General features: G+C 44.2%; 1 protein-coding gene across 1 annotated transcript; it reads right to left on the bottom strand.

The window, feature by feature from the left end:
- Positions 1-1,823: 1,823 nt before the first annotated feature.
- LOC139326077 (coiled-coil domain-containing protein 50-like) lies at positions 1,824-17,368 on the bottom strand. The gene is made up of 11 exons (XM_070956182.1): positions 17,320-17,368; positions 14,414-14,476; positions 12,096-12,228; positions 10,633-10,738; positions 7,091-7,169; positions 6,676-6,803; positions 5,794-5,856; positions 5,274-5,393; positions 4,594-4,691; positions 3,127-3,224; positions 1,824-2,186 (listed from the first exon to the last, which is right to left on the bottom strand). The coding sequence occupies exons 1-11, from the start codon at positions 17,366-17,368 to the stop codon at positions 2,032-2,034; spliced, it is 1,092 nt and encodes a 363-aa protein (XP_070812283.1). The 3' UTR covers positions 1,824-2,031.
- Between the last annotated feature and the right edge of the window lie 756 nt (positions 17,369-18,124).

Below are 18,124 nucleotides of genomic sequence, written 5' to 3'. Positions count from 1 at the left end.
AGAGAGAGAAAGAAAGAGAGAGATAAAGAGGTAAAGAGAAAGATGAGAAATAAAAAGAATTATATATATGTATGTATGTATATATACATACTCAGAAAACAACCTCAGTAAACAACCAAATATATATATATATGAGAGAGAGAGAAAGAAAGAAAGACGTAAAGAGAGAGATGAGAGAGATAAAGAGAGTTATATATGTGTGTGTGTGTGTGTGTTTTCTAAGGTTTTCGCGGGTGTTTGTATGTAGGTCTTTGGCTATATTTTATATATATATATATATATATATATATATATATATATATATATATGAGAGAGGGAGGGAGGGAGAAAGAAAGAAAGAGAGAGAGAGAGATGAGAGACAAAGAGAGTGAGATAAAGAGAGAGAATATATATATATATATATATGAGAGAGGGAGGGAGAAAGAAAGAAAGAGAGAGAGATGAGAGACAAAGAGAGTGAGATAAAGAGAGAGAATATATATATATATGAGAGAGAGAAAGAAAGATAAAGAGAGATGATAAAAAGAGTGAGATAAAGAGAGAATATATATATATATATATATATATATATATATATATATATATATATATATATGAGAGAGGGAGGGAGAGAGAGAGAGAGAAAGAGAGAGAAAGAGATGATAGAGTGAGTGAGAGAGAGAGAATATATATATATGAGAGAGAGATAAAGAGAGAGATGATAGAGAGTGAGAGAGAAAGAGATACAGAGAGAGAGAGAGAGAAAGGAGGTGCATAAATTAATAAATTGCCAACGGTCACAAGTCAGATAAAGGCTATTTGCATGAGGATCGAGTCGCACAAGAGTATAGGTCGTCCTCGGCTTACGACTGCAATCGAGCCCAAAATTTCTGTGGCTAAGCGGAACATTTGTCAAGTGAGTTTTGCCCGATTTTACGTCCTTCCTCGCCACCGTGGTTAAGTGAATCCCTGCAGGTGTTAAGTGGGTAACCCGGTTGTTAAGTGAATCTGGCTTCCTCGTGGACCTTGCTCGTCAGCAGGTCGCAAAAGGGGATGACACAAACCTCCGGATGTTGCAACCGTCATAAGTACATGCCAGTTGCCAAGCGTTTGAATTTCGATCACGGCATGAGCGTGGCGATGCTAGAAAAGTCATAACTATGAAAAATAATCTTAAATCCCTTTTCTTTCAGGGCTGTAACTGTGAACGGTCACTAAACGTTGTCAGTCAAGGATCTCCTGCTCCAGCAGGGGGCTGGACTAGAAGACCTCCAAGGTCCCTTCCAACTCTCTTCCGATTCTGACTACCTATAGCCTCTCTGGTTTAATTTGTGCGATCCGGTGCAACCTGGCCAGAACTGCGTGTGTCTCTGGTTACGGTAAGGCCGTGATGGCGAAGCAATGGCACGCGTGCGAGAGGTGGCACATAAAGCCCTCTCTGTGGGCACGAGCGCCGTCATTAGCTGCTCATTAGGTTTCCGGTGTGCCGGCCGGCTGGTGTTTGCCGGTGCCGGAGTGCTGGAAAACAGCCTCAAAATGGCCAAAAATCAGACCATTTTGGGGCTGTTTTCCAGCCGTTTCTGGGCGGGTTTTTTGAGCCGTTTTTCATTTTTCAGTTTGGGCACTCGGTGCCGAAAAGGTTCGCCATCACTGGTGTAAAGAGTCCTGGGAAAATAATGGAAATATTTGAAATGTAGAAGCAATTAAAAACACACACACACACACAAAAAAGAGGAATATTTGAGCCACTGATAGACTAACTTCCCTCTCTGAAAAAGCCCGTTTCCGTTTTGGTTATTATTGGGTTGTTTTGTTTTGTTTTTTAAACTGAAGCTTTTTGCGTTCATTCGATGGGATTGACCGGGCCCGCCTTTCGCACCGAATTAAGAGGAGGAGTTCAGGGTCGAAATAAGAGGAAGCAGCTTTAAAACTCGGACATCCTGTTGACAGCTGAGAAATATAAATCCAGCCAAGACATCAGTGAAAAGTTGGGAGGAAAGAAAAAAGAAAAAAAAAAATCCGGAACCCGGACGTGGAGCTTGGTCAGGAGCCTCACTGCTGTCGGCAGCCTTCTTTCTTGTTGCTGGATTTCGGGCAGCCCACCTTGTCTGGCTGTCGTTTGGTCGGGGAGACAAAGACGGGGGCTGCCACCCCCTGCGGGTAGTCGAAGGAGCTGTCCGTCTGGGCCAGCGGTCCTGGGCTGGGTGCTACGAGAAAGTAAAATAAAATATAAAATATAAAATAAAAGGGAATGTTAGCAGTGCGCGAGAATCTCTTCTTCCCCTAAACCCTCTTGTCTCTCCAGCTCTCAAAAATTATTTTTCTTAAAGTTATTTTCCAGGCTGTGTTAGACATAATGCAGGGGGTTGGACTAGAAGACCTCTAAGATCCCTTCCAGCTTCTATACTATTCTATTCTGTTCTATTCTGTTCTATATTCTATATTCTATATTCTATATTCTATATTCTATATTCTATACTCTATATTCTATTTTTTATCCTATCCTATCCTATCCTATCCTATCCTATCCTATCCTATCCTATCCTATCCTATCCTATCCTATCCTATATTCTGTTCTGTTCTGTTCTGTTCTATTCTATTCTATTCTATTCTATTCTATTCTATTCTATTCTATTCTATTCTATTCTATATTATTTATTTTCCTATTCTATTCTATTCTATTCTATTCTCTATCCTAGCCTACATTCTATTCTATTCTATTCTATTCTATTCTATTCTATTCTATTCTATTCTATTCTATTCTATTCTCTATCCTAGCCTACATTCTATTCTATTCTATTCTATTCTGTTCTATTCTATATTCTATATTATTTTATTCTATTGTATTCTGTTTCTATTCTATTCTATTCTATTCCATTCCATTCCATTCCATTCCATTGCATTGCATTTTCTCTTCTCTTCTCTTCTCTTCTCTTCTCTTCTCTTCTCTTCTCTTCTCTTCTCTTCTCTTCTCTTCTCTTCTATTCTATTCTATTCTATTCTATTCTATTCTATTCTATTCTATTCTATTCTATTCTTCTCTTTTCTACTCTACTCTACATTCTATTTTATTTGGGGATCTATCTAAGTTCAATGGGACTGCCTCCGATATAAATAGGAATACAATGATTCCTGTGCTGTTCTTACCTTTCGAACCCAGATCCATCACATCAGAAGGCGTTCCCATTTTAGCGGCTTGAAAAGTGGGATCCAGAACTTCAGCGATATTTCGGCAAAACTGTGGCCTATGTAAAAAAAAAAAAAAAAAAAAAGACTATAAGACGTGTTTAAAAAATTCTCTAGTTGTTGCTTTAAGAAGAATAGAATAAAATAAAATAGAATAGAATAGAATAGAATAGAATAGAATAGAATAGAATAGAATAGAATAGAATTAGAAAAGAAATAGAATAGAATAGAATAGAAATAGAAATAGAAATAGAATGAATTAGAATAGAATAGAATATTGGAATGAATAGAATGGAGTAGAATAGAGAATAGAATAGAATAGAATAGAATAATAGAAACAGAATAGAAATAGAAATACAATAGAATAGCATAATAGAAATAGAAATAGAATAGAATAATAGAATAGAATATAGAATAGAATAATAGAAATAGAATAGAAATAGAACAGAAGAGAATTAGAATAGAAATAGAATAATAATAGAATAGAATAGAAAAATAGAAATAGAATAATAATAGAATAGAATAATAATAGAATAGAAATAGAACAGAAATAGAATAGAATAGATTGTAGAATAGAATAGAATAGAAAAATAGAAATAGAATAATAATAGAATAGAATAATAATAGAATAGAATAATAATAGAATAGAAATAGAACAGAAATAGAATAGAATAGATTGTAGAATAGAATAGAATAGAATAGAATAATAGAAATAGAATAATAATAGAATAGAATAATAATAGAATAGAATAATAATAGAATAGAAATAGAACAGAAATAGAATAGAATAGATTGTAGAATAGAATAGAATAGAATAGAATAATAGAAATAGAATAATAATAGAATAGAATAATAATAGAATAGAAATAGAACAGAAATAGAATAGAATAGATTGTAGAATAGAATAGAATAGAATAGAATAATAGAAATAGAATAATAATAGAATAGAATAATAATAGAATAGAAATAGAATAGCATAATAGAAATAGAATAGAAATAGAATAATAATAGAATATAGAATACAAATAGAATAATAGTAGAAGAGAAGAGAATATAGAAGAGAATAATAGAAATAGAATAGAATTAGAATAGAATTAGAATAATAATAGAATAGAATAATAGTAGCATAGCATAGGATAAAACAGAACAAGAACAGCCCTTCAGAGTCCTTTTACAGCCCTCTCTAAGCAGTTTACAGAGTCAGCCTTTTGTCCCCAACCACCGGGGTCCTCATTTTACCGACCTCGGAAGGACGGAAGGCTCTGAATCAACTTTGAGCCAGTCAGGATCGGACACCTGGCCCTGGGCAGAGTCAGCCTGCCATCCTTGCATCCCTGACCCCTGCGCCGCGCTACATATTTCGGCCTCCCCACGTTTTTTTCCTAACTCTGGGATTAAAGCAGCCCATCCACCGGACGCAGCACTGACTTCTTGTCGACGGACGTTCCTTTCATCGTCCCATCGGTGTCCTCTTGGATCTGGATTCTCAGCAGGGCTGGACTTCTGCCACTCGGCCACGAGTCCTTCTGGAAAAAAGACAAGGCTTGGAAACGTCTAGAGTCCCAGGGGTTCTGCAATTTTAAACACTCAAGGAGCCATTTGGACCCGTTTCCCCAAAAAAAGAAAACACCGGGAGCCACAAAACCTGGGTGGGCGGGGCCAACTCGACATCACTCACTTCCACCAGTCACATGACCCCCCTGCCCCCTAGCCACGCCTACCCAGACCGTCATTAGGGCAGAGAACTGGTTGTTAAAAAAACACTGGGAACCACAAAACCAGGGGTGAAAATGCTCCCGGTTCGGACCGGTTCAGTCGATCCGGTAGTGATCGTGGCGGGAGGTTCGGAGAACCGGTAGCGATGGCGAACGCGAGGCTCCGCCCCCCACCCACCCCAGTTGTCGTTACTTCCAGGTTTTAACCAGGAAGTAATGTACATGCGCAGAGGGTTTGCGCGCATGTGACGCACGTGAGCAGTGCATACACTGCTCACGTGCAGGGGGTTGGACTAGAAGACCTCCAGGGTCCCTTCTGCCCTGTTTATCTATTAACAATAGCTAGAGGTTGGGTGGAGAACGTGCCCCAGATGTCACAGCAATGCAGCTTACTTCTGGATTGCAGTGGCTTTGTCCCTCGGGGCGCCCGGGGGGCTCAGCCTGCTGCCTTTCCTGGCGTGGGGAGCCCCACTGGGTGTGGAGTTCCTTGTCTTGTAGGTAGCGTGCAATTTCCTAGTGGGGGGAGAGCCAAAAGGAGGGCAAAATTATTATTATTATTATTTATTTTCATTTCCCCATTGTCAAAAGCTGGCTGGGATAGTCACAAATGGCCACTCCGTGTCGCACGATGACTTGATGGCAGCAGGGAATACGGTGGCAATTGTTAAATCCAATGAATGATTTTTGGTTCCTTCCCCACCCCCCGCTGCCACCGTAACTTCAAACGGTTGCTAAACGGATGTCCGTAAGTCAAGGACGAACCTCTAAGTTGGGGTTACAAGGAGGGGGAATCTCCAATTGGATGTAGCCGTAACATCAGAGCCGTAGGACAGGGAAACTCCGGAAAGACAACAGGGTATCACGGGATGAGTTCAGAGAGAGAGGCTTCGTACTGTTTTTGCTGGCCACTCACCTCATCCTGGGCTACCTGAGCCGCCCGGTAATCGTCATCTTGCTCCCGGTTCCTCTTGGCTCTCTGCAGAAGGAAGAAAGCGTTAGGTCAAAGGGGTCCAGAGAGATATCCTCCTCACCAGCAGATTAATCTTGGAACAGCGCAAATAAACGAGTCTATGACAACTCCCCATGGCCAACTCTCCATGGCCAACCATGGCCAACTCTCCATGGCTAACTATGGACAACTCTCCATGGACAACCATGGACAACTCTCCATGAACAACCCTCCATGGCCAGCTATGGCGAGCTCGCCATGGCCAACCATGGCCAACTCTTCATGGCCAACCATAGCCAGCTCCCCATGGCCAACTCTCCAAGGCCAACCATGGCCAACTCTCCATGGCCAACCATGGCCAACTCTCCATGGCCAACTCTCCATGGCTAACTATGGACAACTCTCCATAGTCAACCATGGCCAACTCTCCAGGGTCCATTTGCCATGGGACAAGAGTTACACTAATATCAAAGAAGTAGCGGAATAGAATATTTCAAGAAAGGATGCCAAAGAAGGGACAAAATGAAAGGGGAGTGACAAACTTTAAAATATTTTTTTTTAAATTATTTCAAGCAATCAAACTAAATAGTTGTGTTGTCCTGGCAATGGGTGGCCTGTGGCGGAGTTGGCCCAATGAACAGGGTGGCCTGCCAAGAAGCAGAAGAGGGTCACCCCAAGATAGACGTGGGGCCCACGGCCACCCCTTTCTCCCCCCTCTCTCCCTTTTTCTGCTCTCGTTGGCTGGAGACGACCCTGGTATTAAGACGAAGGAATTTCTAAGGGGCGGGACGGTGTTCCCTGGTTGCCCTGGCATTCGTTTCGAGATCAGTAGGGTTGGGAACGTACGATGCGTGTTTGCTCCTCCTCTTCCTCCTCTTGCAGCTTCCGGGCCAGTTCCTCGTCTTCCTGGAACTGCTGTTGGATCTGGAGCTCCAGTCTGGCCATCTCCCAATGCAGGACTTCAGGGATGCCATCTGAAGACACCAGGCAAAAGACGGATGAAGGAAAATTTGAATAGAATAGAAGCGGAAGGGACCTTGGAGGTCATTTAGTCCAACCCCCTGCTCAGTCAGGAAATCCTAGACCATTTCAGACAAACGTCTCCGTTTTACGAAGCCCTCAAAGCAAAGACCAAGAGCAGGTCTCAAACTCTCCACTTGACGTCCAGATGTGTTAAGTCCCACACACGGCATGGTGGCCATAATGTCCAACGCAACAAGAAAACACAACGGAGGCATCTTGGACCTAGGTGGCCCCTTACCTCTTGTCCCACGCGAGGGCCTTTGCTTCAGCTGACCGCTCTCATCCTTTTCCAGGTTCTGGAACCGCTTGACCCTCTCCTGGGTGGGAGAAACAAAACAAACAAAGAAACAAATCTCCTGAGATGCTATCCTTCATGAGAACTAGAGCCTTGCTTGCTCGGATCTCTCTTCCTTCTGCTACCCCCTCCCTTCCTTTGAGCTTCTGCCCTCCTTCTTTTTAGCCTTGCTCAACAAACCGACCACAAACCAAGGAGAAACCTTCATTAAACCATGATGGTGGATTTTTGTTGCAGGAATATTGGAAAAGCTCACAGAATCTTTCAGCCAACACAACTTACGGGCACCCAAGAATACCCTAAGGCAGGAGCTTGCCCACCCCAAGGATAAAACACCCAGACACGAATGGAGCAACGTGGTTATATGCAGTACAGTGCAGCGAGATACGTGCAGATCGGTACATTGGGGAAACAAAACAACCACTTCACCTACGCATGGCACAACATGGGAGAACATACCCATCAGGAGAAGATTCTTCAGTCCTTCTGCATTTAATAGACAAAGGCTGCTCTTTTAAAGACAGCAAAGTCCACATTTTGGGAAGAGAGGACCGCAGGGGTTTGAAAGAGGGGTCCGAGAGGACATCTGTGTCCAAATTGAATCGTCCTCTCTCAACAGGCTATTCGGGGCCTTGAATCATCTTAGTTGCTGTTCTCTGCACTTCGTTTCCAAAGCCTCAACGTAAATTTGAGAGCTTGTTCTCCCTGTCAACTTGGTTGGAACAAGATAAAACGCTCATATTTATATTTTTATAATTATATTTTTTAGCATTTTATTCCCCCTTTTTAAATGGGATTTCTAACCGGAAGACAGGGTAGCTCTCCGAATGCCACAGGCGATGTGTAAGCAATACAGGTCAGTCCTCGAATTACGACCCACAATTCAGCCCAACATTTCTGTTCCTGAGTTGAAACATTTGTTAAGTGAGTTTCCCTCCCCCCCCCCATTTTACGGCCTTCCTTGCCACCGTTGTTAAACGAATCAACACAGTTCTTAAGCTAATCACAGGGTCATTAAGCAAATCTGGCTTTTCCCCCTTGACTTTGCTTGTCAGAAGGTTGCAAAAGGGGATTACGGGGCACTGAAACCGTCGTAAATATGAGTCGCAAAATTTTGATCGCGCAACCATGCTACAGAGGTCGTAAGTGGGGAAAAAAAGTTCTATAAGTCACCTTCTTCGGGGCCAAACAGTCACTAAATGAATTGTTGTAACTCAAGGACTACCTGTAGAAGATCCGAGTCTTCTTCCGCCAACAAAAATAATGTCTTTTCGACGTACTCTTTTTCACGCTTTTTCCAAAGTCTCAACCTCTTTTTTTTTTTTTTTTTAGGTAACGCGGTGACCCAAACTAGATGCGGCATTCCAGGCGTGGCCTTACTAAGGCTTTACACAGAGGTTACTAACACGTCCCGTGATTTTGATTCTGGGCCTCTGTTTATACAAAACCAAGGATCGTATTATGCAACGATCCTTGATATTATACACGAGGGTTCTATAACTTTTTGTGGTGTTTATTTGAAATCGTTTAAACGGTCCCGTAGCGAGTTCTCCCCATGGTCAGTTGGACGCGGCGAGTTATCCCACGGGCCTCTCTCAGCCCGTGGGAGGAAAGGATGAATGCCACCAATTGTTTCTGGTGTATTCTCTCTCCAACGTTGATATCTGGGCGCCAGAAGCGTTCCCCGGGGGGTGGACGACCGAATGCATTTGCCGAACAGAATCCCCCCCCCACCCTTGTTACGACTGACCAAATCTTGAGCGACGAACAAGCAACGTGAAGTCATGTCATTCTCGCGTTTCGCTTCTCAATGTGCCGGAACCGGATTTCAATTATGCCTGATAGGCGAGGCAAGGATTTGGATCGGACTCAAAATTACCAGCGGGGAGAAAAGCAGCGAGCTACGGCTCTCGCAAGCTACGACAAAGGACGAATTTCCCTGACGGTGAGAACCATGAGAGCCAGTGGAATGGCTGGCCACCAGAAGCTGTGGGTGCTTCAACACGGGAGGGTTTGAAAGAAGAGATTGGGCAGCCGTTTGTCTGAAACGATTTAAGGTCTCTCCTTCTCGAGCAGAGGGATGGACTAGAAGACCTCCAAGGCCCCTTCCAACCATGGGATTCTATGATTCTGAGATAAATAAATAAGATACATGATGGATGGATGGATGGATGGATGGATGGATGGATGGATGGATGGATGGATGGAAAGGAAGGAGGGAGGGAGGGAGGGAGGGAGGGAGGGAGGGAGGGAAGGAAGGAAGGAAGGAAGGAAGGAATGGAGGGATAGTAAGTGTACTGTAGATAATACCATAGAGAGAGAGAGAAAGGGGAGATAGAGAAAAAGAAGGAAGGAAGGAAGGAAGGAAGGAAGGAAGGAAGGAAGGAAGGAAGGAAGGAAGGAAGGAAGGAATGGAGGGATAGTAAGTGTACTGTAGATAATACCATAGAGAGAGAGAGAAAGGGGAGATAGAGAAAAAGAAGGAAGGAAGGAAGGAAGGAAGGAAGGAAGGAAGGAAGGAAGGAAGGAAGGAAGGAAGGAAGGAATGGAGGGATAGTAAGTGTACTGTAGATAATACCATAGAGAGAGAGAGAAAGGGGAGATAGAGAAAAAGAAGGAAGGAAGGAAGGAAGGAAGGAAGGAAGGAAGGAAGGAAGGAAGGAAGGAAAAAATGGAGGGATAGTAAGTGTACTGTAGATAATACCATAGAGAGAGAGAGAAAGGAGAGATAGAGAAAAAGAAGGAAGGAAGGAAGGAAGGAAGGAAGGAAGGAAGGAAGGAAGGAAAAAATGGAGGGATAGTAAGTGTACTGTAGATAATACCATAGAGAGAGAGAGAGAGAAAGGGGAGATAGAGAAAAGGAAGGAAGGACGGAAGGAAGGAAGGAAGGAAGGAAGGAAGGAAGGAAGGAAGGAAGGAAAAAATGGAGGGATAGTAAGTGTACTGTAGATAATACCAGAGAGAGAGAGAGAAAGGGGAGATAGAGAAAAAGAAGGAAGGAAGGAAGAAAGGAAGGAAGGAAGGAAGGAAGGAAGGAAGGAAGGAAGGAAGGCCTCCAGAATGATACAGGGTCTCCTGTTTGAGCAGGGGGTTGGACTAGATGACCTCCAAGGCCCCTTTCAGGCCTGCGATTCTAGGTTCTGTGTTTCTATGATTCTAAGCTTTTGGTTATTCATAGCAAGCCGGTTGCAGGATCGGACCTCCCCAGTAAGGAGCAATGGGTGGAAACTAATCAGGGAGAGAAGCAACGTGGAATTAAGGAGAAACTTCCTAACAGCGAGGACAATCAACCAGTGGAACTCCTTGCCACCAGAAGTTGTGGCTGCTCCATCCCTGGAGGTTTTCAAGAAGAGACTGGACACTCACCTGTCTGGAAATGGCCTTAGGTACAGGGGCTGGGATTATCAAGGAAAATCAGGTGTTTGCGAAGAGAGTCAAAAGTTAGCCATGGCAATTTGCCCTCGGAATTTCATGGGATTTCCTACCTGCTCTTTTGACTTCTTCTTCTTCTTCCGGTCAGCTTTTCCTGGTTTCATCTGGAGATCTTTAGGATCTTGAGTCACCTGGGCGTCTTTAGGATCTCCCTCCGGGCTACAGGTGGACAGAGGAAGAGGCAGTTAGAACAGCAATTCTGGCTTTCTTGAATAACGAACAGAATTAGCAGAATCACAGAAGGGACCTTGGAGGTCTTCTAGTCCAACCCCCTGCTTAGGTAGGAGACCCTAGACCATTTCCATCCATCCATCCATCCATCCATCCATCCATCCATCCATCCACCCACCTTGGAGGTATTCTAGTCCAAACTTCTGCTCAAGCAGGAGATCCTAGACCATTTCCATCCATCCATCCATCCATGAATCCATCCGAATAGAGCTGGAAGGGATCTTGGAGGTCTTGGAGTAGGGTTGGACTAGATGACCTACAGGTCCCTTCCAGCCCTGGATTATCCTCTGAAGTTGCATCTAGTGCCAGGTTTGTAGTCCTTCCTTCCTCTCCTTTTTCTTTCTTTCTTTCTTTCTTTCTTTCTTTCTTTCTTTCTTTCTTTCTTTTTTTCTTTCTTTCCTTCCTTCCTTCCTTCCTTTTCTTCCTTCCTTCCTTCCTTCCCTTCCTTCCTTCCTTCCTTCCTTTCCTTCCTTCCTTTCCTTCCTTTCCTTCCTTCCTTCCTTTCCTTCCTTTCCTTCCTTTCCTTCCTTTCCTTCCTTTCCTTCCTTTCCTTCCTTCCTTCCTTCCTTCCTTTTCTTCCTTCCTTTCCTTCCTTCCTTCCTTCCTTTCCTTCCTTCCTTTTCTTCCTTCCTTCCTTCCTTTCCTTCCTTCCTTTTCTTCCTTCCTTCCTTCCTTTCCTTCCTTCCTTCTTTCCTTCCTTTTGTTCCTTCCTTCCTTCCCTTCCTTCCTTCCTTCCCTCCTTCCTTCCTTCCCTCCTTCCCCCCCTCCCTCCTTTCTTTCTCTCTCTCTCTCTCTTTCTTTCAAAAACGTAACCCCCACCCCCCATTTTTGGCTGGGAGCAAAAATGTACCCCACCCCACCCCGCCCTCGTGAAAAAAAGTTCCCGATGATCGTGCGCCACAGCTGTGATTCTCGGAGCCTTTTATTTTACCTTTTAAAAGTGTTTTTTTTTTTTTTTTACTACCCGGCTCTGGCGAATAGTCAAAAAATGCTTTTAAAAAAAAGGCTCCAAGGTCCAACTCTGTTATTCTGTTATTATGGATAGGGTCTCCTACTTGACCGGGGTGGGTGGACTAGATGACCTCCAAGGTCCCTTCCAACTCTGTTATTCTGAAGCCGTCCTCCACTGCAACCTTCATTTGGCCAAGGAGACCAGGCAGGAAGTGTTCAAAAGCCACGGAGATCCATAGGTCATTCCTTTGGGTCTCTTCACACACCCCTCTACTCCCTCATCCTGGAAACCAGCTTCCTGAACCCAAGAGAGAAGGGAGAGGAAGCTTCCTACCTTCCTTTCGGAGGTGGCCTGTTGTCCTGAAGCTTTTGGGCTTCCACCTCCTGGTTCTGAAGCCTCTTGGCCATGCGGTGGTCATTCTGGACCAGCTGGTTCTTCTGGATATTGGAAGCGTAGTGCAGCTCGACTGAAGGAGAGAGAAGGAAGGCTCAAGGAGAAGCAGCGGAGGGGAAAAGACCGTCCCCAGAAGCACGAAGCCGAGTCCTCAATGGCTCAGGTGTGGGACACGTCAGGTGAGGATCTTGGGATGGGTAGGTCATGTCAGGTGAAGGTCCTGCGAGGGATCAGGTGAGGGTCTTGGGATGGGTCGGGATGGGTCAGGTGAGGGTCACATCAGGGGAAGGTTTTGGGATGAGGCTTAGGGTGGGTAGGTCATGTCAGGTGAGGGGTCTTGCGAGGGATCAGGTGAAGGTCTTGTGATGGGTCAGGTGAGGGTCACGTCAGGTGAGGCATTTTAGGATGGGTCAGGTGTGGCCGTGTCAAGTGAGGATCTTCTAACGGGACTTGTGGTGGGGAGGTCACATCAAGTGACCGTCATTGGGAGGGGAAGTGCTGGTTGGGGGTGAGAGTTGCGTGGCTTGGTTGAGGGTCAGTGCCATCGCTGCTTGGCTGTGCGGCGTGTTCGAATTCTGAGGCTGTTTCGTAGACCGAAGAGGGCCACTTCTCTCTGCTGGCTAGAAAGGGGGGTGGGGAAGCCCCCTGCCTACCCTGTTTCCCCCGAAAATAAGACCCCAATCGGAAAATAAGCCCTAGCATGATTTTTCAGGATGCTCGTACTATAAACCCTACCCCCAAAATAAGCCCCAGTTAAGATTGTCAGCCAGATGGATGCATTTATTACCGTATTTCCCCAAAAATAAGACCCAACCAGAAAATAAATCCTAGCATGATTTTTCAGGATGCTCGTAATATAAGCCCTACCCCAAATATAAGCCCCAATTAAAATTGTCAGCCAGATGGATGCATTTAGTACCGTATTTCACCCAAAATAAGACCTAACTAGAAAATAAGCCCTAATGCCTCTTTTGGAGCAAAAATTAATATATATTTTATATTTTTATATTTTATATTTTTATGCGTCTTATCTTGCGGGGAAACACAGCATCTGTTGGGCATCCATTCGTGCCCCTCAGAAGGAGCGAATGCCCTTGTTATTCTCCACCATTCCTGGCTCAGCCGAGAGTCGCTGAAGCTTAGAGGAGTCCTTCCCTTGCCCTGAACTCCCAAGCCATTAATCCCCAGCCAGACAGTCAGGGTGGGGGTGGGGGGATTGAGGAGAAAGAGACTCAAAGAACTTGGACGGCTTTGGATGTTGTCATCCGAAGGGCCTTTTTTGACGTCACGGGATGATTCACGAGCGCGGAAGGGCGACAGGTGGGTTACGCGAAGGACAGTCCTTGGCACCCGCTGCCAAGATAGCGGCAACCTTGAGAGCGGGGCCCTTAAAATGCCATCTCATCTGGCAAGGGCCGGATCCCTTGTAAACCTGTCTGCACGGCGGATTCCCTGAGGCGATCGGACTCCATCTCGTTAATTGAAAAGGCGGACGGTGCCAGACACACAAAACACACAAACACACATACACAAAGCCTCCAGAAAAATCACCCACATCAAGCTCATTTGTGCAGCCGAGACGGGCGCACCGATGGGAAGGGGGTCGTCCGAAGACTTGGAGGGAGGTGGGGTTAAATGCTGGAGGGGGATGCGCACCTCACAACGGGAAGGGGACAACTTGCCAACTCGACCCAGGGCGCAACTCGCTGCGGGGACCGGTCAACCGTTCGATTTTGTGATCGTTAAAACGTGGTTTTAATTTTTGTCGTTCGTGGTTCCTTTTTTTTTCCCCCTCCCTTCTTTGTAGGGGAGAAATCCAGCAGGTTCTGGAGAACCGGTAGCGGAAATTTTGAGTAGTTTGGAAAACCGGCAAATACCACCTCTGGCTGGCCCCCGAGTGGGGTGGGAATGGGGATTTTGCATTATCCTTCCCCCAGGAGTGGGGTGGGAATGGAGATTTTGCAGTATCTTTCCCCTGCCATTACTTGAATCCCACCGCTGGACTGGACCCACCATTGGTCTGAAATTCCTGCCCGAGTAGGGGGTTGGACTAGAAGACCTCCAAGGTCCCTTCCAACTCTTTTATTCTATCCTATCCTTTCTTTAAATGATTCTATTCCACAATTACTTTAGATATTAGTGGAACTCTTGCCCTGTGGCGAGTTGGCACAGCAACTTAGCCGCGACGAGTTGTCGTAGACCCTCACTCACAATTTCAGAGACCCCGCCCGGCCCATTCCCCAAATCCCCATCCTTACTCTCTTGCTCTTGTAGACAATAGGCCAACGCACCGTCTTCTAGAACAGCGAAGTCCCGGCAAACTGCAGGAGGAAAAACAGGAAAAACACAGGAAAAAACGGCGGATTTTGCAAATCGCCCCTATTACTAACGTCGGTTAAACACCGAGATTCCCCCCAGAATCCTTCCCTCATCGTAATCCAGTAATCCAGTCTTTCCTAACCCGGGGTGGTTGCTTTGAGAGGGGTGGACTACAAAACCCAGAATCCACATGAAATTTGGTCTTGACTCTTGTCAAGATCTTTTTTGGCTCCTGAGCTTGTCTTCTGGGATGCTTTTTTGGCAATTCCTGATGTTTATGACAGATGTTTGCGGACTTTATCGGATGGCGTGTAGCTCGGCCCAGTTTTCAATGAAAAGGCGTTACATGTTTTTTTCCCCATTTGAACGGAGAGGAAAAACAGATTTAACGTTGTAAAAACAAGCATTATTTGGGCAATTGCTAACGGACACCCCTGGTCACTATTTCTCCGTCCTCCATGAACCCAAAGTTGGCAGATCCCACCAAGGATCCCCATTCCTTGAGCCCATTTCTTTCTTTTTGTGGTTTCCCCCACACTTCAACACCCCCCCTCCCACCTTTTCACGGACCCCCGTTCAATCTACGGGAGAGACTTCTTGGCATTGTGTGTGCTCTTCCCTGCTTTCCAAATTCACATTTATTCCATATCTCCTGTCAGAAGGCTCCATCCTTCTTCCTCTGTGTTTTCCCTTCATCCTTCTTCCTGTCTTTTTCTTCATCCTTATCTTTTTTCATCCTTCTTCCTGTCTTTTCTTCATCCTTCTTATGTTTTTCTTTATCCTTCTTCGTATGTTTTTCTTCTTATCTTTTCTTCATCCTTCTTATGTTTTTCTTTATCCTTCTTTGTATGTTTTTCTTCTTATCTTTTCTTCATCCTTCTTATGTTTTTCTTTATCCTTCTTCGTATGTTTTTCTTCTTATCTTTTTTCATCCTTCTTCCTGTCTTTTCTTCATCCTTCTTATGTTTTTCTTTATCCTTCTTCATATGTTTTTCTGCTTATCTTTTTTCATCCTTCTTCCTGTCTTTTCTTCATCCTTCTTATGTTTTTCTTTATCCTTCTTCGTATGTTTTTCTTCTTATCTTTTCTTCACCCTCCTTCCTATCTTTTCCTTCATCCTTCTTCCTATGGTCTGTGGTCTAGAGTCTCCAACTTGAGCAGGGGGTTGGACTAGATGACCTCTAAGGTCCTTTTAACTCTATTCTGATTGATTGATTGATTGATTGATTGATTGATTGATTGATTGAAATGGTCTAGGGTATCCTGTTTGAGCAAGACCTCCAAGGTCCCTTCCAGCTCTATTCTGATTGATTGATTGATTGATCTTGGCCCCAAAGTTATCGGCCCTCTCCCTCACCCTGAGCTGAAGTCAGACTGTGTGGGCACAGCTCACTTTTAACAACCACTTCGCTTAGCCACAGAAATTCCGGCCATATGTTGAGGACTACCTACACCCCCGGATTGTCTACTTTTTAACCTTCGTAAAAAGCACCAATGGAAACTCTTTGCCAAACTCCGGGAATGTTCAAAGTTTGGATAACGGAGGAAAAAAATCTTAATGCCTCGTTGCACCAGGAACATCCCCGAAGGAAGTAGAGACCCAAGAAACTGCAGTGCCAAATTTGCCACCGAATGCGTTTTGGACGGCCATAATAATCTCAATTGCCACGCAATTTGGAATTTTGGAGCCTCGACAAATTCCCTGTTCCAAAGAATGTGTGTGTGAAGGAGAAGCATCAAAACCTCGAGCTTGGAAAGGCAACTCCAGACATGTCCAAGATTTCCCAACAGGAATTTAAATTCGAGAACTTGTTCTCCCTGCTGGCTTGGTTGGAGCGGATAAAACGCTTGTGTTTTATAGTTATATATATATATATATATTTAGCACTTATTCCCATTTTTAATGGGATTTCTAACCGGAAGAGACAGTAGATCTCCAAATGTCACAGGGGATGAGTAAGCAATCCGGGTCAGTCCTCGAATTACGACTCAGAAAGTTGAGCCCAACCTTTCTGTTCCTGGGTTGAAACGTTTGTTCGGTGAGTTTTGATCCGTTTTACGGCCTTTCCTTGCCACCGTCGTTAAGCGAATCAGCGCAGTTCGTAAGCTGGTCAGAGGGTCGTTAAGCGAATCCGTCTTTTCCCTTTGACGTTGCCTTCCCTTTGAAGGTCGCAAAAGGGGATATTACGGGGACATTGCAACTGTCGTAAATATGAGTCAGTTGCCAAACAGTTAAATTTTAATCCCGTCACCCTGCTGGAAAGGTCGTAAGTGTGAAAAAAGGGGCCTATAAGTCACCTTCTTCAGGGCGGTTGCAACTTTGAACAGTCACTAAATGTAACTTGTTGTAACTCAAGGACTACCTGTAGAAGATCGGAGTCTTTTTCTGCCAACAAAAATAATGTGTTTTGACTTTCACGCTTTTACAAAAGTCTCAACGTCTTTTTTTGTAACGTGGGGACCAAAACTGGATGCAGTTAATATTCCAGGTGTGGCCTTACTAAGGATTTACCAAGCGGTACTTACACCTCACCTGATTTTGATTCTATGCCTCTGTTTATGCAACCGAGGATCATTTGGCTTTTTTGGCGGCTGCTGCACACGGCTGGCTCATGTTTAAGGGTTCGTCTAGAAGGACTCTTAAGATCCCTTTCACCGTGACAGTTTTTGAGCCACATTTCCCCTAATCTGGACTCCTCCCTTTGCTTTATTTTTTTTTTTCCTGCCCAGGTGTAAAACCTTTCTTTTACAAATGAACGGTTGTTAAGTCAAGGACTCGGTATACTTTAAAAAAAAAAAAATTGGGGAGGAAAATTCTGAATATTCAGCTCTTTTTATCACATACCTTCCTGGACGGGTGGTAGGCAGGAGCTGTCAATCTGCACTTCGGTCATTGTGTCCTTTTCATAGGGTCAAACTCCAAAGACAATCTGGAAGACATCAAATTGCTAAGAAGCTGGCCTGATGTTCAAGTCAAAGAGTATTTGCAAATAATAATTAAAAAAAAAAGGATATTCCTTCTATGGAATGTTCAGAATCCAAACAGATTATAGATTACAGAAGATGATAGAATTCTATAATAGAATTCTAGAGAAGAGAAGGGAAGGGAAGGGAAGGGAAGATGGAGTGGAGTGGAGTGGAGTGGAGTGGAGTGGAGTGGAGTGGAGTGGAGTGGAGTGGAGTGGAGTAGAGTAGAGTAGAGTAGAGTAGAGTAGAGTAGAGTAGAATTTGAACAGAACAGAATGCAGAAAAAATGTAGAATGGAAGGGAAGGGAAGGGAAGGGAAGGGAGGAGAGGAGAGGAGAGGAGAGGAGAGGAGAGGAGAGGAGAGGAGAGGAGAAGAGAAGAGAAGAGAAGAGAAGAGAAGAGAAGAGAAGAGAAGAGAAGAGAAGAGAAGAGAAGAGAAGAGAAGAGAAGAGAAGATGGAATGGAATAGAATAGAATAGAATAGAATAGAATAGAATAGAATAGAATAGAATAGAATAGAATAGAAAGAGAGAAAACTGATAGAAAGTGATTTATCGCTTTTGCGAATATGTAAAAAAATGATTTTCAAAAAAAACATTGGAAAAAAACGCAACAATCAGATGGGATCGCTGTGGCAAACATTATAAAGTTCCAACATTTCTATAAGAAGATGATTGGTTACA

The sequence above is a fragment of the Pituophis catenifer genome, unplaced genomic scaffold, assembly GCF_029215685.1.
Source record: "Pituophis catenifer annectens isolate HBS135680 unplaced genomic scaffold, rPitCat1.0.hap2 SCAF_18, whole genome shotgun sequence".
In the NCBI taxonomy this organism is placed as follows: Eukaryota; Metazoa; Chordata; class Lepidosauria; order Squamata; family Colubridae; genus Pituophis; species Pituophis catenifer.
The sequence above is the reverse complement of the archived record's forward strand: the minus strand, read 5'-3'. Positions and strand labels throughout refer to the sequence as shown.

Excerpts from the sequence above, each read along its gene's own strand:
- LOC139326077 (XM_070956182.1), bottom strand. The coding sequence starts at position 17,368 with ATGACCGAAGTGCAGATTGACAGCTCCTGCCTACCACCCGTCCAGGAA. Across the intron at positions 7,170-10,632 it reads AGAAGAAGTCAAAAGAGCAG|GAGAGGGTCAAGCGGTTCCA; the intron begins GTAGGAAATCCC and ends TCTCCCACCCAG. Across the intron at positions 3,225-4,593 it reads GGAACGTCCGTCGACAAGAA|GCCACAGTTTTGCCGAAATA; the intron begins GTCAGTGCTGCG and ends TTTTTTACATAG.